The following is a 27651-nucleotide window of genomic DNA, read 5'->3' as shown; positions in this document are numbered from 1 at the left end:
TTTGGAAACTTCAGATCGTGCAGAATGCAGCTGCGAGAGCAATCATGGGCTTCCCCAGGTATGCCCATGTTACACCAACACTCCGCAGTCTGCATTGGTTGCCGATCAGTTTTGCTCACAATTCAAAGTGTTGGTTATGACCTATAAAGCTCTTTATGACATCGGGCCAGAATATCTCTGGGACCGTCTTCTGTCACACGAATCCCAGTGACTGGTTAGGTCCCATAGAGTCAGCCTTCTCCGGGTCCCGGCGACTAAACAATGTCGTCTGGCGGGACCTGTTCTGGTCTCTAGTAGAAATTTAGCAATTACAAATAACTCTTATTAAATGCATCATTTCATGAATAAAGAAACTCCATTTATTTTTCTGCTCTCCTGTAAGTCAACACATTCCATACAGCACTTGGTCCGTTATCTCTCTTAGCTGCATTTCTCACATTCCTCCTTCTGCTTCACTTAAACAAGATTTATTTTCCTAACAGCATAACTTTGAAAAACAGTAGCACTGACTGATAACAACATAAAATACTTTGGCTTACTTTAGCGTGGCAAAAACACATCCATTTTTCCTTTCGGCAATGTTGAAACTTCACCCTTCTTCTCCACTGAACCCCTGTAATGTCAAATACATCACTACAATATTTAACCCATTCCTCTCCTTAGTATCTTCTTCCAGACCTCTGCTCTCTACGTTTTTGGGCCCCTCTGAATTTAGGGTTAACCCAGTGAGCATCTGATTCTCCCACACTAGATCCTGAACTCATAGCCCCATCCTGTGGCTGGCCTCCCACCTGTTCTACTACGTGTAACCCCGGGCCCCCCCTAATTCATAAACACTATCTGAATCCAAGTCCTCAATATTTTCATCATCCTCCAACTGATCAGGAGTATGTACAACATGACCCAGGGGAAGAGCCTTCTATGTGGCAGCCCCGATCCTCTGGAACCAGCTCCCCCCAGAATTGCCCCCACTCTCCTTGCCTTTCGCAAACTCCTTAAAACCCACCTCTGTCATCAGGCATGGGGGAATTGAGATATTCCTTTCCCCCCAGGCCTATACAAGTTATGCATGGTATGTTTGTGTGTATGCTTTGTTTTTTAATAAGAGGTTTTTAAATGATTTTTAATTGTTAGATTTGTAATATATTGTTTCTATTATTGTTGTGAGCCGCCCCGAGTCTGCGGAAAGGGGCGGCATACAAATCTAATAAATAATAATAAATAATAACAATAATCATGGGCTTCCCTAGGTATGCCCATGTTACACCAACACTCCGCAATCTGCATTGGTTGCCGATCAGTTTCTGCTCACAATTCAAAGTGTTGGTTATGACCTATAAAGCCCTTCATGGCATTGCACGAATCCCAGCGACCGGTTAGGTCCCACAGAGTTGGCCTTCTCCGGGTCCCGTCGACTAAACAATGTCATCTGGCGGGACCCAGCGAAAGAGCCTTCTCTGTGGTGGCCCTGACCCTGTGGAACCAGCTCCCCCTGGAGATTAGGATTGCCCCCACTCTCCTTGCCTTTCGTAAACTCTTCAAAACCTACCTCTGCCATCAGGCATGGGGGAATTGAGACATCACCCCCAGGCCTATATAGTTTATGCATGGTATGTTTGTGTGTATGTCTTGCTTTTTAAATAAGGGTTTTTTAGATATTTTAAATATTAGATTTATTGTACATTTTTTTATTATTGCTGTGAACCACCCCGAGGCTACAGAGAGGAGCAGCATACAAATCAATCAATCAATCAATCAAACAAACAAATAAATAATTCTTACAAGTCGAGGTCAGTATTAATATCAGCTGAAGTAAACTTATTCCCACCATCGGTTGTAATATGTCTTCCAGCCAGCAGATGGCAGTATCTGTTCCCTATGTCACCAATCTGCTCTTCCTTACATGGTTTACTTTTTCATATCTTTAAATCCATTTAATGTTTTAAGACAAACTCTTCAAGCTTTTAAATTTTCTATTCCCTTTGATTCCAACAAGCCTTTTCTGAAGCTTTTTTAAATGTAGAGCTTTTAAATTTTATTCTTTCAATGTATGATTTTTTCCAACTGCTAGATAGCTGCTTTTTCCTGTTTAATGCACCTTTGGTCACCTTTCTGCTTTAAGTTTCTTCTTCTATCCTCATGAATGACCAAACGCTCACCAGCTTCTTTGCATCTCCCTCTCTCCAGCTCTGCACTTGAATTTTCTTGTCCAGGTGACTACAATCTTTTCAGTCTTCTCTTTATTTTTATTTTTTATTTTATTAATGGGATTTGTAGGCTGCCCAACTCCTTATGGATTCTGGGTGGCAAACAGCAATATAAAACAACAATAAAACAATTTTAAGAAACCTTTACTTAAAATATTCATCTATTCAGCCAGGAGAAGATGAAATCATTCACTGGCTCCAGGCCTGCCTGAAAAGCAACGCTTTTACAGCCTTTCAGAAGGCCAGAAGGGTGGGGATTAGGTAGATCTCAGGGGGGAGTTGATTCCATAGAGCCAGAGCTGCCACAGAGAAGCCCCCCCCCCCTGTGGTCCTGCCAGCCGATACTGTCTGTCTGAAGGAACCTTGAGAAGACCAATTCTGTGGATCCTAACCAGCTGCTGGGAGGTATGCAGCAAAATGCAGTCCTGTACATAATCTGGTCCTAAGCAATGCTTTAAAGGTAATGACCAACACCTTGAATTGTGTCCAGAGACCTATTTGGAGCCAATGCAACATGTGGAGCATTGAGGTAACATGGGTGTATCTAGCTACATCTACAACAGCTCATGCATCTGCATTTTGGACCAATTATAATCAATGTTCCTCTAACTTTTTTTTGATGTGGGTGGAAAAGTATAATGTCTGAGCGGCACATTTTCATGCCTGGGCCTGGATCGATTAGAAACAAAAGGAAGTCACATGACCTCAGGACACACAGCAACGGTCATAAATATGAAACAGCAGAAAAGTTTTGATCCTGCGATCCTCGGGCTGCTGCGAAAGTCCTAAGGGCTGTTGTGACTTGAACGGTCAGTAAATGAACCATTGTAAGTCAAGGACAACCTGCCTTCCCCCCTAGATGTTTTCTGTGGAGCTTCAAAATGGACTCAGGATCTGCTGATTTGCTTCTAAAAGAGTGCACTGGTCAGACAGATAATCCTCGACTTCTGTTCTGACCCCAATGGAGGCCAACGTTTCCATCTCCTGAGTAAGACGGTTATTAAGTGAATTCTGCCTCACTTTACCACCTTTCTTGCCATAGTCATTAAGTGAATCCCTGCAGTTGCTTGTCAGAAGATCCCAAAAGATGTTCACATAACCCTGGGACATGGCCACCATCATAACTAACTTGTCAAGTGTCCAAAGTTTGATCCAATAACCCCTTTATTTTTCTAACAAAGTCCTTCCTTCCTAGAAGGAAGAATAGAAAGAATAAAATGGAAAAGGGGATTAAAAGAGATTTTTAAAAAGGGTTTGGTTCAAAGTTCTGCTCAGATTTAAAAAATTGGAGTTTGAGAAGGGTTGATTAAGCTTGGGATATTGTTTTGTTTGCTCTTTTTTAACTTTATTTTTTCTTTTAGATATATGAATTTAGGAATTTCTGATCTGTTTTAATAAAGTTAGAAGTATTGATTATAATAAGATATGTAGTAGATGATACTGATTTGGATTAATGCATAATTGGAATTGAATTTAGAATTGTTGGGAGATTAATGATGACATTTTTGGCGTAACCACTGGAACCTCCGGGACGGATTTGGGTTGTTCGGTGTGGAAGGATTGGATTTAACCCGGATCTTCGGCTCCTCGCTGCTTTGGTCTCTCCCCGCTCCTGGCCCATTTGCCTCCTTCCTCCCCACTCCCCACCCCGGCCACTTACTTGCCGATCACCTCGCACAGTTCATAGACATCCTCGAACAGCACGTCGGCGGCGGCCATGGTCCAGATAGGGCAGAATTATCCTTGCCGGCGGCCGAGGCGGGAGCGGGCGCGAGCAGGTCCCTTCCGCGCTCCCCGCACAACACGCCGCCGCCAACGCCGCCTCCAATCAGCACACCACGTTAAATCCAATCCTTCCACACCGAACAACCCAAATCCGTCCCGGAGGTTCCAGTGGGGTGGAGCAGCAACCATGGAAGGGAGGAATACAAAAATGAACCGGCGGAGGGCAGAGACGCCTCATTCGCTCCCCTCCCCCACCGGTGCACACTCACACACGACGGGGACAGAACGAGAGAGCGCAGAAGGGAGAGGCAGATGCAGCTCTGACCACGCGACGACGACAGTGATAAGTCGTTTAAGGAAGGGCGCGCGCCGCTCCTTTCCCAGTCGCCACCTTTTTAATCAGTCACGCAACCGCCCAGAGCAAGCACGCGCACCCTTCGCTACAGAGGGGAAGGGGGGTCCCTCAGCCATTCTCCCTCCTCCCTCTTTTCCTTCTGCACAAAGCCACTCCCACAAGCAGCTCAAAAAATACGCGTTTGGCGTAAGGAAGCGAGGAGCCGAAGATCCGGGTTTCCCCTTTCCGTGGGCGGCGGGGGAAGACCCAGGGAAGGTTCCTTTGTCCGCCTAGCAGCTGATCTGCTCGGCAGCGCAGCAGCAGCGAGGAGCCGAAGATCCGGGATTCCCCGCTGCCCACGGAAAGGGGAAACCCGGATCTTCGGCTCCTCACTGCTGCTGCGCTGCCAAGCAGATCAGCTGCTAGGCGGACGAAGGAACCTTGCCTGGGTCTTCCCCCGCCGCCCACGCAAACTCCACCATCTACGCATGCACGGCCATAGAAAAAAGGGCGCGCATGCGCAGATGGTGTTTTTATTTCCGCAACCCTACATCCCAAAAAATCGATTATCGCGAGGGGTCTTGGAATGGAACCCTCGCGATAATAGAGGGATCACTGTACTGCATTTTATTCATGGAAAATTAGATGGTACACTGTATTGTTTGAATGTATGTTGAGAGAAAAATTTTAAAAAGTACACACACACCCAAATGTTTTTCCTTCCTCTGTCCCTACATTCATTTTATTTATTTATTTATTTATTTATTTATTGGATTTGTATGCCGCCCCTCTCCGCAGACTCGGGGCGGCTAACAACAGCAGTAAAACAGTACAACAAAATCCAATACTAAAAAAACAGGTAAAAAACCCATTATATAAAAACTAGTCATACATACAAACATACCATGCATAAAATTTTAAAGGCCTAGGGGGAAAGTGTATCTTAGTTCCCCTATGCCTGGCGGCAGAGGTGGGTTTTAAGCAGCTTACGAAAGGCAAGGAGGGTGGGGGCAATTCTAATCTCTGGGGGGAGTTGGTTCCAGAGGATCAGGGCCACCACAGAGAAGGCTCTTCCTCTGGGTCCTGCCAAGCAACATTGTTTGGTTGACGGGACCCGGAGGGGGCCAACTCTGTGGGACCTAACTGGTCACTGGGATTTGTGCAGCAGAATCAATGATTCTCCCCCCAGGGTAATGGACGGACAGATGGAATTGTCCTTGGGAGGCAGGACCCACAGCCACTCCATCTTGTCTGGGTTGAGTTTGAGTTTGTTGACACCCATCCAGGCCCCAACAGCCTCCAGGCACCGGCACATCGCTTCCACTGTTTCGTTGACTGGACATGGGGTGGAGATGTATAACTGGGTATCATTGGCATATTGATGATACCTCACCCCATGCCATTGGATGATCTCACCCAGCGGTTTCATGTAGATATTAAATAGCAGGGGGAGAGGACCGACCCCTGAGATACCCCACATGGGAGAGACCTAGAGGTCGACCTCTGACCCCCCACTAACACCGACTGCGGCCGACCAGAGAGGTAGGAGGAGAACCACTGAAGAACAGTGCCTCCCACTCCCAACCCCTCCAGCCGGCACAGAAGGATACCATGGTCGATGGTATCAAAAGCCGCTGAGAGGTCAAGAAGCACCAGGACAGAAAACAACCCCCTGTCCTGGGCCCGCCAGAGATCATCCATCAATGCGACCAAAGCAGTTTCCGTGCTGTAACCGGGCCTGAATCCAGACTGTTGAGGGCCTAGATAATCAGCTTCTTCCAAGGACCGCTGGAGTTGACGCGCCACCACCTTCTCAACAACCTTCCCCATAAAGGGAAGGTTGGAAACTGGATGGTAGTTATTGAGCACGGCTGGGGCCAGGGAAGGCTTCTTGAGGAGGGGGCGCACAAGTGCCTCCTTATAAGGAGCCGGGAAGGACCCCCTCCCCAAGGACGCGTTGACGATCTCCTGGACCTAGCTCCGTGTCACCTCTCGACTGGCCGAAACCAACCAAGAGGGACACGGATCCAGTAAACAGGTGGCGGAGCTTACAGCTCCAATGGCCTTGTCCACTTCATCAGGTGTCACCAAGTCAAACTCCCCCCAGACAGATGGACAAAGACGTTTAGCCCCAGTCACCTCGACTGACTCGTCAGTCAACTCTGTTTTACAATTTGAGTCGAGGTCTGCTCGGATCCGAGCGATTTTATCAGCGAAAAACGTGTTAAAGTCCTCGGCACTACTCTGTAAGGGCTCCCGAACTCCCTCCTGGTTAAGAAGGGAGCGGGTCACCCTAAACAGAGCAGCCAGGTGGGATTCCGCTGATGCAATCAAGGCGGCATGATATGCGCATCTTGCCGCCTTGACCGCCACTTTCTAAGTCTTAATATAAGTTCTTACAAGTGTTCGATCGGATTCGGACTTACTCTTCCTCCATTGCTTCTCTAGACGTCTCTTCTGGCGTTTCAACTCCCGGAGCTCCTCGTTGAACCATGGAGCTCTATGGGGTCTAGCGCCGTGTAGAAGTCGCAATGGCGCAATTCGGTCAAGGGCCTCTGCTGCCGCCTTGTTCCAGGCCTCAGCCAGAGACTCTTCCGAACTGTGGACAAGTGTATCTGGAAGAACCCCAAGTGCCTTCTGAAAACCTTCTGGATCCATCAGGCGCCTGGGGCGGAACAACTTAATTGGTTCCGCCTCCCTGCGGAGGAGGATTGGAGCCAGGAAGTCAAGCCACAGCAGAAAATGGTCTGACCATGACAAAGGCAACGCTTCTAAGCCCCTTAGTCTCAGACCATTACTCAGTTGCTCAGAGAGGAATACCATGTTGGGTGCGTGCCCCCCCTCGTGAGTCGGACCCTGTACTACTTGGGTCAGGTCCATGGCTGCCATGGTGGCCATGAACTCCTGTGTCAGTCCAGAGGATTCGCCGAGTGATGTCAGGTTGAGGTCCCCCAAGACAATAAGTCTGGGGAACCCCACCGCCAGCCCGGCTACCTCCTCGAGTAGCACAGGCAGGGCTTGTGCCACGCAGCTGGGAGGCAGGTACGTGAGAAACAAGCCCACCTGAACCCCTAAGTCCAACTTCACCAGGAGGGACTCGCAACCTGCAATCTCCGGAGCAACGAGTCTACGCATGTGAAGGCTCTCCCTGGCTATAATAGCCACTCTTCCCCCCCTTCCCTGGGGTCGAGGTTGATGCCATATCTGAAACCCGGTTGGGCAGATTTTAGAGAGAGGAACTCCTCCCTCTGGGCCCAACCAGGTTTCAGTTACACATGCCAGGTCGGCCTCCTCATCCAGGATCAAATCCCGGATGAGGAGAGCTTTATTTACGACCCACCTGGCATTGAGTAGCAGCAACCTGAGTCCAGGGCCAGAATTACACTCATTACCAGTGCCCAGGGTTGGGCTCACGGAGCCAGAACAAGGGATCGTTATTAAGCAACGATCCCTTGTTCCCCTGGAATGGCTAGCTCCGTGGCTCCCACCATATCTGCCTCTCCCCAGCAACACCGGAATATCCTGACTCTCTGTCACCCCAGAGATAGGTGCTCTCCCCCCTCCTGCCTCTCCTGCGCCAAGTAGGCCAGATATATTATTTACATCATTCCCATTCATCTCACTCACATTGTAACCCCACCCATCCCACCCATCCCATTCATTCATTCCATACATCCTACACCCACCCCAACTATCCATCATTTTTTTTAAAAACCCAACAATTTAATTAAAATATAATCAATTAATAATTAATAATTAAAAGTATTAATATTAAAACACCAATAAAGCTGAATAAAAAATAAAAAATGCAGAAAATACAAATATAGGTAATAGTGCAATAATTCAATTCATTTAGAAAATCCGGTCAGCAGCAAGTAGTAAAAGTGCTAAAGTTCTCAAAAGTGCCAAGTTTCCCAAAGTGCCAAGTTTCTCAAAGTGCCAAGTTTCTCAAAAGTGCCAAGTTTCTCAAAGTGCCAAGTTCTCAGGGGCAGAGTCAAGGTTATTCAAAAGTCAAGGATCATTCAATATATCTCTCCCCCCCCCCAGAATAGGGAGGGGGTGTCCATTTCCAGGGTATACTGTTCATCCAGCTGTATCACATTCTTTTTGCCTCCCCCATCTTCACGGCCCCTCTCCATTCTCGTAAGTCGCTCCAGATATCTGTCAATGCTTCCGCTAGTATTGGGGTGCATCTCTTAATCTCCTGGCCCCAAGTCGTAGAATACAGCCTCTGCATGACTCTCCCACCACCAGACCTCAGTCTACCAGTCCTCCTCCCTTGGTCTCCTTTCAGTCTCCTCTCTCCTATCGCAATGGTTGGTCCTCCGTCCACCAGGTCCCCCAGCGCCGAGCACACCCACCGTACAGCTGCTCGGCGTCCCGGGTCTGCCTGGCTGATCGCATTGTTTTCAAGAACGTCCTCCTCCAATGCAGTCCAACTCATTCGGCTCACTGGCTTGCTCGTTCAAGAAACTCGCCCAAAACTCCTTCATTCGTCCACCCCAGCCTCAGTCTCAGCGTGGATTGCTGCCGGAGCGAAAGAGAAACTCAGGAAAAGGACTCAGAGGCAGGGCAATTAGCTCGTTCTACAGCGGCCACCATCTTCCGAGCCCCAGCTGATCGGGGCTCTCAGCTCTCAGCTCTCCCACAGCAAAAAACAAGGAGAGGACACCACACAGGAACCGGACACCAAAACGAGGAACGTTCGGCTCACTGAATACGCACGCTGGCTTTCAAACTAATTCAAAATTACCTATATTATTGATGTTATTACTGTAGTCCAGCGGAGCAGTGGTCTCCTTCTTCCTTCCTGCTGCTCAACCGGAACCAGAATTCCTCCTCCTTCCTTCCTTCTTCCCTCCATTTCTCTTTCCTTCCCTCCTTCCTTCATCTCCACTTCTCTCTTTCCCTCCCTCTCTTTCCCTTTTCTTTCTTTCTCTCCACTTCTTTCTCTCTCTCTTCCCTCTCTTCCCTCTCTTTTTCTTTCCTTCCAGTTCTCCCTCATTTCTGTGTACTTTTCCTTTCCCCCTCCTCTCTCTCATTTGTTTTTCCCCTTTTGCTCTGATTTCTCTCACCTTCATTTCTGTTTTTCTTTCGCTTTAATCTCCTTTTTTCTTTCTCTTTGGCTGCAGGATTGGGATGGGGGGGCTGATGGAGCCCTCGCACCGATCAAGGCCGTTGCGCGGGCTTTCTCCAGCATCTGGATGCGCAGAGGGCCGAGGGCTGCAAGCCTGCTTTTCTTCAGCTGCCGCCATGTGCCCCATCTCACTTGCCTGTTGGAGGGTGTTTCTGGTGGGGTCCCTGACGGCAGCGCCTCAATTTCGGATGCCCTTGGCGGCTAGCTGCCCCCATCCAAACTGGGGGTGGTGCCGGCAGGGAGGAAAGACCTTGCGAGAAACGCCCTCCGCCGGGCAAGTGACACAGGGCGCGTGGCGGCAGTTAAAGAAAAGCAGGCGTAGGTCCCGCAGCGCTCTGTCCATCCTGATGCTGGAGAAAGCCCACAGGGTGACCTTGATTGGCACAAGGGTGCTGGGCTCCCTCAGCCCCCATCGCAATCTTCTGCCTTCGGGTGTGCCTTTGGGAGGTTGCAGATGATGTGGGCGTACGCAACAGCAGCTGCAGGGTGGCAGCGTGCGATGGCAACCCCAGACAGAGCCAGAGAAGCCGGGCAGGGCTCAGAGTCCACAGGGGTTTCTTCCTGACTGTCAGCTTGGGAGGAGCAGATCAGCTGTCGGGTGGGGAGATATGGCGCCGACTCCTCTGCGCGGGCTTAGAAAACAGTGTGCTGAGTTTGGTTTTTGCCCGTGCCCCAGTGCGCTGCGCACGTTAGAGGGAACAGTGATTGTAGTCTCCAAATACTTTTCAAGGGTAGTCCCATGTAGAATGCATTGCAATAGTCAAGACATGAGGTGATAAGAGTGTCATTGACTGTGAGCAGAGATTCCTGATCTAAGTAGAGCCACAAATAGTGCACAAGATGAGCCTATGCAAAAGCCCCTCTAGCCAAAGCCGAGAGATGATTGTCTAGTCTCAGTTACAGAACTAGGATACCCAAGTTGTGGATCTGCTCTGCAGGTGTTAGTATTTCCCCCCAGAGCCAAGGATGGATGGATCGAAATGTCCTTTGGAGGCAATGCCCACAGCCATTCAGTCTTGTGCGGGTTGAGTTTGCGTCTGTTAACACCCATCCAGATCCTCACAGCCTCCAGGTAATGTCCACCACTTTGTTAAATTGGCAAGGGATGGAGATATAAAACTGGGTATCATCAGCATACTGATGACAGCTCACCCCATGCCTTTGGATGATCTCACCCAGCAGTTTCATGTACATGTTAAATAGGAGCAGGGAGAGAACCGACCCCTGAGGCACAAGGAACAGCCACCCACAAAGGAACAGCCTATGGGTTGATATCTAGCCCCCAAACGACACTGACTGTGACAGATTAGAGAGATAGGAGAACCACCAGAGAATGGTGCCTCCCACTCCCAAGCCTTCCAACCATCACAGAAGGATACCACGGTCAGTTGCTGAGAGGTCAAGGAGCACCAAGATGGTGGACTGACCCCCATCTTGGGCTCACTAGAGATCTTCCATTAGTGTGACCAAAGCGGTTCAGTGCTGTAGTCAGGCCTGAAACCCGACTAATACGGGTCTAGATAATTGGTTTCATCCAAGGATCATAGGAGCTGGAGCGTGTTCTATGCTTGGTCTCCAGTAATTTTCCAAGGCTCAAAAACCAATTTCTTTGAAATAAAATTCTCTTTATTGTTTCACACAAGCATAATATATGAATATCTTTGCAAGGCAAAGTCCAGTCTATCTTGGCTTGGACTCAAACTCTGGGAACTGTGCCAACATTCCAATCCTCTGCAAATTCTTAGATTACAAGGCTAATAAATCAAGGCTTAAATCAAAGGCTCACCGCAAGCTTTATTACAAACATAGAGATGCAGTTTTCAGAATATCTCAGAAAGACAAAATTTAGGATTTTAACATATTTGTTCAGGAACACCACATATTCTCGGCCATTTTTTGTTACAACATTGTCAGACCACACCTCCTCTTTCCCAGCCACTCTTCTATGTATCCTGGAAGTGACATCACACACCCAAGAGCTACTCCTGTGGATTAATACCTTTTACTCTGGATTTCCTCTTCTCTTCTTGCCATCCTTCCATATCATGAATATGGAATCATCTCCTGATAAATCAATTTGCACTGTAATATCAGCCATCTCAGTCTCTCCCAAATCACTGTCTGCCTCACTTTCGGCCTCAGCTTCCTCTGACAGACTCCCTGGCCAAGGATATCCTGAGGGACATGACTCATCGTCCTCAGAATCAGGCATGGCCTGAGGTGGACAAAGATCACTCACAACAGAGCGCCACCACATTCTCAACAAACTTACTTATAAAAGACAGCTGGGAAACAGGATGATAGTTTTTCAAATTGGCTGGATCTAGGGAAGGCTTCCTGAGGAGGGGTTGCACCACAGCCTCCTTAAGAAACTGCGGGAAGGACCTCTTACTCAAGGAGGCATGGATTACTGCCTGGATCCAGCCACATGTCACCTCCTTATTGGCCGAAACCAGCCAGGAGGGGCATGGGTCCAGTAAACAGGTAAAGGACCCCATTGCTCCCATGGCCTTGTTCACTTCCTCATGTGTCACCGGACTGAACTCATCCTATACAACAGGACTAAGACTTGTACCTATTGTCTTGGTCGACATTGCCCAATCGGAGTCCAGGTACATCTGAATCTGAGCAACTTCACCACGGGCCTTACAGAGTGATAGTGAACCTATGTCGTGGGTTCCACAGGTGGCATGCAGAGCCATATCAGCTGGCACATGAGCCATGACCCTAGCTCAACTCCAACATGCATGTGTGTGCTGGCCAGCTGATTTTTTGCTTGCACAGAGACTCAGGGAGGGCATTTTTAGCTTCCAGAGAGCCTCCAAGGAAGATGGGGAGGGGGTTTACCTTTGGGAAGCCTTTGGAGCCTGGGGAGAGCGAAACACAAGCTTACTGGGTCCACCAGAAGCTGAGAAACAGGCCATTTCCAGCCTCCAGAGGGCCTCCAGGGGGTGGAGGAAACTGTTTTCATCCTCCCCAGGCATTGAATTATAGGTGGGGACACTCACACATGCAGTCCACCCTCTTTTGACACCCAAGGAGAAAACAGTTTGCTATCACTGGCCTAGCAAATTGTTTCTTGCCAGAAGATCTTTTGCACAGAATAAGATTTGGTGTTCCAATATTAATATTTTATTAAATGTTCTAATTTAGCTATGATGAACCATGTCTTAATTGTCTTGATTACTATAATTCATTCTATATTGGTCTCCCTTTGAAACTATTACAAAAAGCAACTAAGCTTCTTCTTTTTTCTTTGTATCAGTTCCACTGGCTGACTAATAATTCCCAAGCAAGGTTCAAAGAACTGGTTTTGAATTAAATAAACCAGATGGTACCTGAACAGGACTTTCCTTTTCTTTGGCATAAGTTTTCCAAAGAAACATTTTTTTATTGTTCTTTCAGATATTAATATTAATAATATTAATAACAACTGGTACTTTCAATATAATTTTAACATTCATTGTGCAGAATCATATTACACTATTTTAGTATATCACAATCAAAACTACTTCTTGAAAAATTATTTAGTGTCTTTAGTTCCAAAGACAGAACTATTTGATATTAGTGTATACCGTATTTTTCGGAGTATAAGACACACCAGAATATAAGACGCACCTTAGTTTTTGGGGAGGAAAATAGGGAAAAGAATCTGCTTATCAGGTATTCATCTGGTTAGTGTCCTTAATCTGATCAGCTTCATCACTTTATTTTATCCCCTGGTTAAGGGCTTTAAAAAATTATTCTGAGACAGTAACAATGAAAGAGCTTGCAAGCCAGTAATATAGCTGGGGACATCATTAGCACCTGGGGAAAAAAAGTCAGAGCAAGTAGAGCAAAGACTAGGGCTTGGAAAACATTCTTCACAGAGAGTAACAATGAAAGGGCTTGGATACATTAATAGCACCTGGTTAGGGCTGGAAAAAAACATTTGGAGCAAATAGAGAATGAAAATCAATCAATCAATCAAAGACAGAGTTTGGAAAATATTCTTGACAGAGAGTAAAAATGAAAGAGCTTGCAAGCCAGTAAGTGCTGGGAACATTGTTACCATCTGGTTAGGGCTGGAAAGAAACTTACTCAGAGCAAGTTAGAGTAATGGAAAAAAAAGCCCTGCAAAGACTTAGGGCTTGGAAAACATTATTTGCAGAGAGAAACAATGAAAGAGCCTGCAAAGTAAGAGCTGGGAAGATTGTTAGCAGCTAGTTATGGCTGGGGGAAAAAAAGCTACATTCAGAGTATAAGGCGCACCCTAATTATCAGCCTTTTTTAGGGAGGAAAAGTACATCTTATACACCAAAAAATATGGTATTTGAAAACTGAGCAAATTAAAATCTGATTAATGAACTTTTCTTTGCTATATAAATCAGGACTCTCAAATAGATATCTCATTTGTTCAACAACTATGCCATTTATACCGAGCTGCAAATCTTGGGGAGAAGCACAGACTTTACTATCTCAAATAACTCTTGAGAAGCTCAACCAATCCTTCTCAATCATTACTTCATTTTAGAGATCATTTGCAAATTATACCTGAAACAGAATTTTCATAATCAGAGTTGGAAACTGGATCAATAATACTGGAAGATGACTGTACACATGTTCCAGGAATATAGCATGGATGTTGTAAAATATCTCCAGTGCTGTAAAATATTTTACTAGAATCTAAGTATGATAAAAACACACACAAAAAACATCATGAAGGATACAGGTCATTCTAAAACTACCTTCTAAAATATTTAACTGTATATTATGCACAAATATATCATGAATTCAAAGTAGTATAAGTTAATACTAATCCATCGCATTCATGACAAATTCTTATCATCTAAGCATATCAGGGAAGGAAGGGAGGGAGGGAGGGAGGAAGGAAGGAAGGAAGGGAGGAGTGTGCAGAAAGACCTTTGAGTTATGAAGGACATGCACAGAGGAAACGTGGGATTTCAGCAGATATCCAGGAGATATGAGTAATTATTCAGTCATACAAAACAGATCCATTAAAGTGTATAAAATAGTGTTTACTTTAGAAATAGCACAGTCAAGTTAAACAGTCTGGTCATTCACATTCAAATCAGTCAATATATCTCAATACAATGATAATATTACAAACCTACATTTGTCTTACATATTATATGTACATACATTACAGCTTACAAGTACATTAAACTAACATCGAACCCACAAAGTTTACTACATCAGTCACAGTGAATCAGCAAAAAGAACAGAGAGAGCAGAGAAAGAGAATCATGATTTCTGGCTCCCTCTTATGGCAATTTGCAACACTACCTCTTAAAAGCTATAGTACTTCAATGCAAACAAACATTCATTGTTAGCTTGTTTATATATTGCAAACTCAACTGTTAACAACATCAGTTCTAAACTTTGTGTACAGCAATCTTATTTATTTCTTATTTCAGCCCACTGTTTGTGTCTACCAGCCTTATTTTAGCATTCACAATAATTTATTACTCTTCAAATCTACTTTTATAACTGTTAATATTGTCTCACCAATCCAAGCATCAGGATGTACTTTGTATAAAATCTAAGGACTTTTGGTGACTGAAAACAATGAAAGAAACAGTCTTGATAAAGCACATTAAAATTGTCAAATATTTGAAGCAATACTAATTAGAATATAATCAAAATAAATCAGAAACTACTCACCATTTTCCAAAACAATTTGTTGGCTAGTAAGATGACAAGCCAAGTATGGATACACTGTAAGAAGGCAATTCTCTGCGGTGGCAGACACTTGAAGTGAGAATCTAAAAATAGAATAATTTTCATTAAAAATATAGTTGAATATTTCCTAGCCATTAGCAGAATTTTATAATTAAATTCTCAGTTTTCCTAAATTTCCTGGCCTCCACGTAGAATTGAACACACTGCATTATATATGGGAAATGCTTGTAAGTAAATAAAACATGTTTGTCACCATTACTTTTATAATAGATTGTCATTCTAGGGGGGAGAACTATTCACTGTGGAATGTAAAATTAAAAATTAGACAATCAATTTACTAGCTGGAAGTTGGAAAACCAAAACTGATGAGGCAGCAGCCATCTCGATCACTGGAACATAGAAACTTTAATAAAACCACTTAGCTTTCGTTAGCGTGCTGCTAACTTCGTCAGAGTATTAAAATGCCATGGGAGACAATCACCTTTATAAAGCATTATTCAGTCTGCTCATTGCCCGCGTCATAGGGCCACACCCTTCCCTCCCCTCTGCGGCAAGCCTAATTGTGGGCTTGCTCATGCTGGCTAACGGGGGATCTACCGCTTTTACTTGTGTCTTTTGCCTCTTTCCCTCCCCAAGGGAGGAGGTGGAGTTATGAGGCAATACTTTGGAGGTGTTTGGTATTACTTTCCCCCCCCCCATTATCGTTGTTATTTTCTATAGTGGTACATGTCTGCTCTTGCCATTTTTTTGCCCATGCCCTCGTCTTAGGTCTGCACTGTTCTAATCCCCCCTTGTCCCCTGTGTTGGCACTGCATTGTGCCCCTCCCCCTCTACCTCCATGTTGCTCCAGTATGTTCCCTTGCTTCCCGTTGGGGGTTGCTCTACCCTCATTTAACTGGTTTCTATGCCCGGCCTGGGGAATTCTGTTAGGGGCTTTATCCAATCCTAATGACCTATCCCCTTTAAGTCGTTGCTGGTGCCTTAAAGCCTGGTATGCCGATGGCATATCAATATGTCTATTTAAAGAATTTTCATTGGAGAACCAGGCTTCCTTTAGGAGGCGACCTCCCTTGGTTTCATCTCGCGCCAGAATCTCAGTTCCCTGGAAATCGAAGCCATGATCCTGCTCCTGCATGTGTATCCAAATCTGGGAACGCTGTTCATGACGTCGGACCGCCAATTTGTGTTCGTGTATACGAGTTCTCAATCTTTTTGCCGTTTCCCCCACATAGTGGTGTGCACAATTATTGCAGTTTATACGGTAAATTACCGAGGAGGACTCCTCCTTCACTAAGGTTTCCTTCGGGCACATTACTGATTTTCTCAAAGTTTGATCTGGCTTGTGCGCTACTTTGACCCCGTGGGGTGCCAGTATGCGTGCGGCTGTTTCGGATACCCCTTGTATGTACGGGAGTACCCTCCACGCTGATGTTTCATTTGCGCTTTCAGTAGGTTGCCGGAGTCTAGGTGTGATGCACCGTTGGATAAAATCTCTCGAGTAGCCATGACGTATACAAGTTTGATAAAGATACGCTCGTTCTTTTTGTTTGGCTGCCCGTGTGCTACAGTGAGTTTTTATCCTATTAAATAATGTCCGTATACAACTGACCTTATGTGCGTTGGGGTGATTGCTTTCGTTGTGTAACATGCGGTCCGTGTTGGTGGTCTTCCGGTATACCTCCGTGTCGATGCTTCCATCTGGGTTCCGGTTAATCTGTACATCTAGAAAGGCCAGTTTACTGTTGGCCTCCTCCTCCACCGTAAACTGAATGTCCGGATATATGGAATTAAGAATTCCCATAAACCTGATTTTATCCCGTTGTTTAATAATGGTAAACGTGTCGTCGACGTAGCGTGTCCAGAACTTGGGCTTATATATTTCCATGGCTTCTCTTTCCAATTGCTGGAGAACTGCTTCTGCAATCACGCCTGAAATTGGGGATCCCATCGGCGTGCCCTTTATTTGTTCGTATATCTGGCCGTTGAATATAAAGTATGTTTTTAGGCAGAATTTTAATAGTTGGATGAGGTCATCCGTGCTGAGGGCCTTACAGTGTTTTGGTTCTGTTGTTGCCAACAAATTGCTAATGGTTTGGATTGCTAGATCCTGGGGGATAGATGTAAATAGTGAAATCACGTCGAGTGATACCATTACCTCATCTTCCTCCACCACCACCCCTTTAAGCTGTTCTAAAAAGTCTGTAGCCGAACGTACGGTGGTGGTGGTCCCTTCAACCAGCCATTGTAGTTGGCCATGTAGCCATTTGGCCAAACCAAATGTAGGGGTGCCACGGAGAGAAACAATGGGGCGTAAGGCGGAGGTACCCTTACGCCCCATTGTTTCTCTCCGTGGCACCCCTACATTTGGTTTGGCCAAATGGCTACATGGCCAACTACAATGGCTGGTTGAAGGGACCACCACCACCGTACGTTCGGCTACAGACTTTTTAGAACAGCTTAAAGGGGTGGTGGTGGAGGAAGATGAGGTAATGGTATCATTCGACGTGATTTCACTATTTACATCTATCCCCCAGGATCTAGCAATCCAAACCATTAGCAATTTGTTGGCAACAACAGAACCAAAACACTGTAAGGCCCTCAGCACGGATGACCTCATCCAACTATTAAAATTCTGCCTAAAAACATACTTTACATTCAACGGCCAGATATACGAACAAATAAAGGGCACGCCGATGGGATCCCCAATTTCAGGCGTGATTGCAGAAGCAGTTCTCCAGCAATTGGAAAGAGAAGCCATGGAAATATATAAGCCCAAGTTCTGGACACGCTACGTCGACGACACGTTTACCATTATTAAACAACGGGATAAAATCAGGTTTATGGGAATTCTTAATTCCATATATCCGGACATTCAGTTTACGGTGGAGGAGGAGGCCAACAGTAAACTGGCCTTTCTAGATGTACAGATTAACCGGAACCCAGATGGAAGCATCGACACGGAGGTATACCGGAAGACCACCAACACGGACCGCATGTTACACAACGAAAGCAATCACCCCAACGCACATAAGGTCAGTTGTATACGGACATTATTTAATAGGATAAAAACTCACTGTAGCACACGGGCAGCCAAACAAAAAGAACGAGCGTATCTTTATCAAACTTGTATACGTCATGGCTACTCGAGAGATTTTATCCAACGGTGCATCACACCTAGACTCCGGCAACCTACTGAAAGCGCAAATGAAACATCAGCGTGGAGGGTACTCCCGTACATACAAGGGGTATCCGAAACAGCCGCACGCATACTGGCACCCCACGGGGTCAAAGTAGCGCACAAGCCAGATCAAACTTTGAGAAAATCAGTAATGCGCCCGAAGGAAACCTTAGTGAAGGAGGAGTCCTCCTCGGTAATTTACCGTATAAACTGCAATAATTGTGCACACCACTATGTGGGGGAAACGGCAAAAAGATTGAGAACTCGTATACACGAACACAAATTGGCGGTCCGACGTCATGAACAGCGTTCCCAGATTTGGATACACATGCAGGAGCAGGATCATGGCTTCGATTTCCAGGGAACTGAGATTCTGGCGCGAGATGAAACCAAGGGAGGTCGCCTCCTAAAGGAAGCCTGGTTCTCCAATGAAAATTCTTTAAATAGACATATTGATATGCCATCGGCATACCAGGCTTTAAGGCACCAGCAACGACTTAAAGGGGATAGGTCATTAGGATTGGATAAAGCCCCTAACAGAATTCCCCAGGCCGGGCATAGAAACCAGTTAAATGAGGGTAGAGCAACCCCCAACGGGAAGCAAGGGAACATACTGGAGCAACATGGAGGTAGAGGGGGAGGGGCACAATGCAGTGCCAACACAGGGGACAAGGGGGGATTAGAACAGTGCAGACCTAAGACGAGGGCATGGGCAAAAAAATTGCAAGAGCAGACATGTACCACTATAGAAAATAACAACGATAATGGGGGGGGGGGGGGAAAGTAATACCAAACACCTCCGAAGTATTGCCTCATAACTCCACCTCCTCCCTTGGGGAGGGAAAGAGGCAAAAGACACAAGTAAAAGCGGTAGATCCCCCGTTAGCCAGCATGAGCAAGCCCACAATTAGGCTTGCCGCAGAGGGGAGGGAAGGGTGTGGCCCTATGACGCGGGCAATGAGCAGACTGAATAATGCTTTATAAAGGTGATTGTCTCCCATGGCATTTTAATACTCTGACGAAGTTAGCAGCACGCTAACGAAAGCTAAGTGGTTTTATTAAAGTTTCTATGTTCCGGTGATCGAGATGGCTGCTGCCTCATCATTCACACACACACACACACACACACACACATATATATATATATATATATATATATACACACATATATATACACACACATATATATATATATATATATATATATATATATATATATATGTCACATATATATGTATGTCATATATATGTCACATATATATGTATGTTACACTTCCTATTTTGATCAAATCTCTTTCCAATATACTTATCTGCCCCCATGATACTGATTTCCTTGTAATAACAACTACAGTTACAATGAATGTATTAGATTTCCCCCCCAATTCAGTTCATATAAAGCAATAGCAGTGATGAATTTTGACCGCCGTATATATACTTTTTGATCTTGGATAACTGTAATCATAAAGTATTATTGCTCTAATCATTCTATTTAAAGGTCAAATTTATTTATTAGATTTGTATGCCGCCCCTCTCCGAAGAGTTTCTATACAGGTTACTACTACCATTTCATTTCTAACTCAAGCTTGTTATGTCACAGAGAATTAATAATTCCCCTCATGTATTTCTTTCTATATGCTAACTTTTGAACAAAAACCTATAGCAGATGGTATATGCTGACACTCTTTCTAAAGTAATTTTTTTTGTAGTAGCCAAAATTTTTAGTACTTTAGCAATAAAATATGGGTACATAAAATATTTCAAATTATGCATATACTTTCATATAAGTAAAATAATTTTGAGCCCTGAAATGTGTTAAGTTACTTAATTGTCTAAGAAGTCATATTGCAGCTACCTGTTTCTTTCTTCATCAACAAAGAATACATTCTTCAAAAAAGACAATGGCTTTGAAGAAATGAAATCAATGTGGCAGCTGAATCCAATGCAGCTTCCTTCTGGTGTTATTTCAATTCTATTGCCTTCAGGAAAGTGCACCCTTAAGGGATGTCTCTGTTGAGCACTAGTACCACCATCGCAATCTCCAGAATCAAGTTCTGGAATTTCAACTTGTAAAACCGATGGCCTGTTAAAACCAAGAGAATAAGACATAAAATTTCAAAGTTACAGGATTTAAATTAATAATTTATTAAATTTATTTGACACCTATCTCATCATTAATCTAAAACAGTAATTTTTAAAGGAAAAACACACAGTGAAATGTAAATTATCAATAAAATCTCTGTTAAAATAGCTAGATTTAAAGGAAAGTTACTGAAAGTTACATTTAACTTAACATTACTTACTGTGGGGTGGGGGCAGTGCAAATCTCTAGGGTGAGTTTACTCCAGAGGGCCGGCCCCCCCAGAGAGAAGGCTCTTCTCCTAGGACCCACCAAGTGACATTGTGTAGTTGACAAGACCTGGAGAAGGCCAACTCTGTGGGACCTAACCGGACGCTGGGATTCGTGCGGCAGAAAGCAGTCCCGTAAGTAATCTGGTCCCGTGCCATCTAGGCCTTTATAGGTCATAACCAACACTTTGAATCGGGTTCAGAAACCAATTGGCAGCCAGTGCATTCCATGGAGTGCTGGAGAAACATGGGCATACCTTGTCAAGCCCATGATTGCTCACGCTACAGCATTCTGCACAATTTATAGTTTCCGAACACTTTTCAAAGGTAGCCCCATGTAGAGAACCTTGCAGTTGTCAAATATCGAGGTGATAAGGGCATGAGCGACTATGAGCAGACGCTCCCTGTCCAAATAGGTCAAGGTCATATTGAGTGGATTTGTTTTCTTCCTTTTTGAATGGTGCAGTTCCACATGATTTAAGAAATTTAACTTCAAAGTCTTTAAAAAATGCAAAATGATTCAGAACTGCAATGTTGAATCATTCAATTTCTTTAATAGCCTGGTAACCATTTGAACTCTGACAGGGTCTGCAAACATCTGCTGCATATGATTACAAAAACCCTGGAAATTCTGAAGGAGGGGGCTATGCTGCACAAGCAATGGAATAGCCCACTGAGCTGCCCTTCCAGATTTATCACAAAGCCAACCTTATCTCTATTGAGAGGAATGTCAACAGCTCTGAGATTTATGAACATTTGACATTGTCCCAAGAAAGCAGGAAATAAGACAGGATTATCAGTAAATTTATCTGGCATGGCCAGATGGCAGATTCCACGAGGAGGAAGCAAAGGCTGGGCTGTGTGAGCTTGGACTTGAATCAACTGATTCACCAGAAAATCCAATTGTTAATGAATCTGCTGTTGGTCTGCCTGATAATTTTCCATGACATCACTGAGTGTGCATAAACAGGGTGATGAACAATCTGTTCTGGCTGGATCAGCTACCGACTATAATTAAAGATCACATAGAGTCTAAAAATATCATATAAATAAGATATATTGCGTAAAAGATTTCAAGGCATAAAATAGTTAATAGTCAAAGTTTCTTTGTCAGCATGTCCACCACCATCAACACAGTCATGAAACTGACGGAAGGGGGCAAATTAGTCAGAAATCCACACATAGAGTTTTGGAGAGGGGCGGCATACAAGTCTAAATGATGATGATGATGATGATGATGATGATGATGATGATGATGATAATAATCCCCACTGATGGGTATGCCTTGTCCTGGTAGTGGGGCTTGTGTGCTTCAATGAAGCTGAGAGCTGTGCTGGTGGTAGTGTAAACTACTGGGAGGTCTAACCTTGCCGGAGTGGTCAAAGCAGAGGAGCCAGACTAAATGAGCTACAGGAACAAAACAAACAAAGCTTAAAAATCAAAAAGCAGCAGAAATTCTCAATGTCAGAGAATTGCACAATCACAATGTGTTATTACAACTCAGAGCCTGAAAAACGTGGATATCAAAGACGGATGTTCCAAATATGGAAACAAAAATATGCAGACTCAAAAATAACGGAACTTCGACTGGCCGATCAGCAACAACTCATAATCAGGAACCAAATGTTCAGTGAAGTCGAATTAGAAGAAATATAGAAAATTTGCAAAATAGAAATACCAAAATCTGATCTGGCACCAGCAGAAGCTCCAATAAGATCTGGAGTCACTGCACAACTGGAACCTGATGAAAACTTGGAAAGACAGCAAGAAGCTGCAGATGTGACACTTGGCACTATGACTCAAAGGCAGCAAGAACTTAAGGACCAAATACAGTGGTACCTCATCATATGAACTTAATTGGAACTTAATTGGTTCCAGGAGGAGGTTCGTAAGGTGAAAAGTTCATAAGATGAAACAATGTTTCCCATAGCAATCAATGTAAAAGCAAATAATGCGTGCAAATCCTTCAGGAAAATCCCAAACTTTAGAAGGGAGGTGAACAGAGGGCAGGGAAGAGCAGCTAAAGGGGGCGGGTGGAAGAAGCAAGGCTAGGCTAAAGGGTGAGTGGGAAGGAAGAAAGGCAAGGGGGCCGCCCCTTCCTTTTCTTTCTTCAAAAGACACCCTTTCAGTGCCTTTGCAAGCACCTTGTTCTCTGCAAAATCTTTCCTCCTCCAAGCCGCCACTCCCTTTTCTTTCTTCAAAAAAGGAGAAAAAAAGAAACCCCTTCATCCCAGCAGCAGCTGCTTGGGTTCGTAAGGTGAAAATAGTTCGGAAGAAGAGGCAAAAAAATCTTAAACAGAACCTGCATCAGCAAACAGATAAGAAAACTGAAAAGCCAGAGGTGAAAATAACAACAAAGTTCTGGAAAGATCTCTGAGAGGTCGAAAAGGACTATAACAGGAGTGCTGGGTGGATAAAGGAGTTTGAGAAGGAATTCTCAGGGAGCAATATGCAGCAGCTGAAGATAACACCTGAAATGATTGCAGAAAGAGTGAAGAGGGTAAAGAACTGGACATCCCCTGGCACTGATCAGCTGCATGGTTTTTGGCTGAAATACCTGACCAGCCTGCATCCAAAAATGGCCGAATTGTTCAACAAAATGCTGCAGACAGGAAATATCAGTGAATGGCTTATAACTGGCAGAACATATTTAATACAGAAAGATGCAGCGAAAGGAGCCATACCAGGAAACTACAGGCCAATAACATGTTTGCTGACCATGCTCAAACTGCTGACAGATATCATAGCTGACAGAATTCAGGACTACCTAGAACAAAATGACATCATGCCAGTGGAACAAAAGGGCAATAAAAGACAAAGCAGAGGTACGAAAGACCAGCTCCTAATTGATAAAATGATTTCGGAGAACTGTAAGAACAGGAAAGCAAACCTATACATGACCTGGATTGACTACAAGAAAGCCTTTGATTCATTGCCACACAGCTGGATCATAAAATGCCTGGAAGTCATTGGAGTCAATGAAAACATCAAGAAATTCATAGAAAAGGTGATGAAATATTGGAAGACTGAGCTTTTTGTTGGGAATGAAAGCTATGGACTGGTCAACATCAGAAGGGGCATCTTCCAGGGGGATTCTTTGTCCCCATTGCTATTCATCATCGCTATAATCCCGCTGTCACTCATCCTACAGAAAACAAACCTAGGCTACCAAACTGTTAGGAATTCACCAAAAATTTCACACCTGCTGTATATGGATGACCTGAAGTTGTACGGAAAATCAGAAACTGAGATACAGTCACTAATCAACAATGTGCGAATCTTCAGCAATGACATCAGCATGGAGTTTGGCCTGGATAAATGTGCCACAGTGGCACTGAAAAAGGGGAAAAATCACTGAAAGTGAGGGCATTGAAATGCCAAATGGTCAAACCATCAAGTGCCACCAGCCAGAAGCCTACAGATACTTGGGCATCTTGCAACTGGATAATATCAAGCATGGCCATGTGAAAACTGTGATCAGCAAAGAGTACATCCAGAGGACCAGAAAAATTTTGAAGAGCAAACTGAATCGTGGCAACACTATCAAGGCTATAAATACTTGGGCCGTACCTCTCATTAGATACACAGCTGGCATAGTGAACTGGACTCAAGCAGAGCTGGACAACCTGGACAGGAAAACCAGAAAATTAATGCGCTACACCCCCGCAGTGATGTTGACAGGCTGTATTTACCAAGGAAAATAGGCGGCAGAGGACTTTTGCAAATGAAGCAGACAGTGGAAGAAGAGAAGCATGCACTAGCTGACTATGTGAAGGGGAGCAAAGAGTCAGCATTGATGGAGGTCAACAATAGGAAGCTTCTCAAGGTGAAGCAAATTAAGGACCAATGGAACTTGTGCCGGAACTACCATTTACCAGTGGCAAAGAACTGGTGGGATCATAAGGCCGAAAAAGTGGTCAAAAATGAACAAGCAAAACTACTGTCGGACTTCCGACTTCAGACTGACCGAATTCTGAAGCATAACACACCAGACATTGTGATCGTGGAGAAAAAGAAAGTATAGATCATCGACATTGCAATCCCAGGAGACAGCAGAATTGAGGAGAAATTAGTGAAATATGAAGATCTAAAAATTGAGCTGCAACAACTCTGGCATAAGCCCGTGAAAGTGGTGCCAGTGGTACCTGGCATGCTGGGCGCAGTACCAAAGGATCTCAGCGGACATTTGAAAACCATTGGAATTGACAAAAATCTCCATCTGTCAATTGCAAAAGGCCGCTTTGCTGGGATCGGCAAACATAATTTGCCGCTACATCACGCAGTGCTAGGTGCTTGGGAAGCGCCCGACTGGTGATGAAATACAAAATCCAGCATAGTGATCTCGTTTGCTGTGTTGTACTGACATAATAATAATAATAATAATAATAATAATAATAATAATAATAATAATAATAATGCCTCCCCAATTTCTATCCTTTGTTGGCAAAGGCTGTAACAATCCAGGATGCACTCCTGTGGCTGTCTTTGTCATGCTGAATATTGACAGCCCCAGAGACATTCAGAGACATTCAGTAATTAAATAGTTAACTGTGAGTGTTTTATTAGATCCTCCTACTCTGATGTAAAATCCTGCCACGTCATTATACCTCACATCTGTCTTCATCCTTTTCTCCATATTTGCTAGTCATTCCTGTCTTAGCAGCCATCATGTGAAGATGTATTTTTCATTTGTCTCTTGTGACATATTTAATTTTCTACTTTTATAATAAAAAAGAAACCTTGCTTTGAAAACAAATGTCTGCTCTCAATCCATTACCTCCAGGATGATTTAAGGTTCAAACGGACTTTAATTACGCTCATCCTGACATGGCAGCAGAGGTCGGTTTAATCTATCTTAAATATACCACTAACGAATCTCTGTAATGCCTGCTAAGCGTAAGAAAGAATTATTTACAGAGTCGTTCTTTGCCCAAATGTCAGAAGATTCTGTAAAACTAGTAGACAGCTCAGGTCAGCCGATTTATGACCCAAGAAATTTAGAAGCTGTAATGATCTCTTCCGAGTCATGTAGCCAGACAATTTCCGAATGCAGTGCGTCCATTCAACATGGCGCCTCGCTAAAGGCAAAAATGAAACTGAGACATTCCGATGACCGAGAGTCTGTAAGGAGTTCAGCTAGCAGTCTGGATTCAATTAATGATATTGACAGAGTAAATAGCTTAATAGCACGCTTAGAACAAACCCTCCAAGATACCCAAGCCTTTGTCTAGACTTCTATCAGCAGAGAGGAATTAATCTAGATGAAAAAGAGAAGCTAACAATGCACCGTTGTCTGGATGACATTTTTAAATATAGAAAACAGTTAAATAAACTAAGAGATATTCAAATGACCATATTAGAAAAAGAACTAGAAGCAGAGATTAAGGGGGATGCCAGACCTGAGATTTTGGAAGGATCTCAGAGTTTAACTGCCACGTATATAAACAAAGAAGAAAAGCTTAAAAGTTATCCTGAAACACCATCTGGTGGCCAAATAAAAAAATTGCAGCCTGTTCAAAAAATAAGCTCAGAAAAATCTAAACGTTATCCTGCAGCACCATCTTGCGGGTTGTGAGTCCCTCCTGGTGAAGTTGGACTTAGGGGTTCAAGTGGGCTTGTTGCTCACGTACCTGCCTCCCAGCTGCCTGTCAAGAGCCCTGCCTGGGCTGCTCGAGGAGGTAGCCGGGCTGGCGGTAGGACTCCCCAGACTTATTGGCCACCATGACAGCCATGGACCTGACTCAAGTAGTACAGGGTCCGACCCATGAGGGGAGGCACGCACCCGACATGGTATTCCTCTCTGGGCAATTGAGTAATGATCTGAGACTAAGGGGCTTAGAAGTGTTGCCTTTGTCATGGTCAGACCATTTTCTATTGTGGCTTAACTTCCTGGCTCCAATCCTTCCCCGCAGGGAGGCGGAACCGATTAAGCAGTAATCCAGAGGGTTTTCAGAGGGCGCTTGGGGTTATTCCAGATGCACTCGTCCACAGTTTGGTGGAGTCCCTTGCTGAGGCCTGGAACAAGGCTGCAGTGGAGGCTCTTGACCGGATTGCGCCGTTGCGACCTCTCCACGGCACTAGACCCTCTAGAGCTCCATGGTTCAACAAGGAGCTCCGGGAGTTGAAACGCCAGAAGAGACGTCTAGAGAAGCGATGGAGGAAGAGTAAGTCTGAATCCGATCGAACACTTGTAAGAGCTTGTATTAAGACTTACAAAGTAGCGCTCAAGGCGGCAAGATGTGCGTATCATGCCGCCTTGATTGCATCAGCGGAATCCTGCCCGGCCTCTCTGTTTAGGGTGACCCACTCCCTTCCTAACCAGGGGGGAGTTGGGGAGCCCTTACAGAGTAGTGCCGAGGATTTTAACACATTTTTCGCTGATAAAATCGCTCGGATCCGGGTGGACCTCGACTCCGATTGGATAACAGAGTCGACTGACAATGAGTCAGTCGAGGTGACTGGGGCCCGTACTTGTCCACCTGTCTGGGAAGAGTTTGATCCAGTGACACCTGATGAAGTGGACAAGGCCATTGGAGCTGTGAGCCATGTCCCTCCTGGCTGGTTTCGGCCAGCAGGGAAGTGACATGGAGCTGGGTCCAGGAGATTGTCAATGCTTCCTTGGGGAGGGGGTCCTTTCCAGCTCCCTACAAGGAGGCACTTGTGTGCCCCCTCCTCAAGAAGCCTTCCCTGGACCCAGCCATTCTTAACAACTATCGGCCAGTCTCCAACCTTCCCTTTATGAGGAAGGTTGTTGAGAAGGTGGTGGCGCTCCAACTTCAACGGTCCTTGGAAGAAGCCGATTATCTAGGCCCTCAGCAGTCAGGATTCAGGCCCGGCTACAGCATGGAAACTGCTTTGGTCGCGTTGATGGATGATCTCTGGTGGGCCCGGGACAGGGGTTTATAAATTAAAGCCTGGAGAGAAAATTGCTTCACACTTATTTAAACTTCTAGCAATGCAAAAGGATCTGATAGAGAGGGGCTATCAGATTGATGACATCCAGATGACAACTGCCATAATCACGTCCCTCAATTATGAATGG

General features: G+C 44.8%; 1 protein-coding gene across 1 annotated transcript in view; it reads right to left on the bottom strand.

Annotated features, from left to right (window-relative positions):
- Positions 1-27651, bottom strand: part of CFAP47 (cilia and flagella associated protein 47) — a 1022460-nt gene that overhangs the window by 712899 nt on the left and 281910 nt on the right. The window contains exons 26-28 of the mRNA XM_070750589.1: positions 20116-20343; positions 15068-15168; positions 13937-14068 (exon numbers count right to left, since the gene is read on the bottom strand). Of these exons, the coding sequence (XP_070606690.1) occupies positions 13937-14068; positions 15068-15168; positions 20116-20343 (461 nt within the window). The remainder of the gene's footprint in view (positions 1-13936; positions 14069-15067; positions 15169-20115; positions 20344-27651) is intronic.

The sequence above is a fragment of the Erythrolamprus reginae genome, chromosome 4, assembly GCF_031021105.1.
Source record: "Erythrolamprus reginae isolate rEryReg1 chromosome 4, rEryReg1.hap1, whole genome shotgun sequence".
Classification (NCBI taxonomy): Eukaryota; Metazoa; Chordata; class Lepidosauria; order Squamata; family Dipsadidae; genus Erythrolamprus; species Erythrolamprus reginae.
The sequence above is the reverse complement of the archived record's forward strand: the minus strand, read 5'-3'. Positions and strand labels throughout refer to the sequence as shown.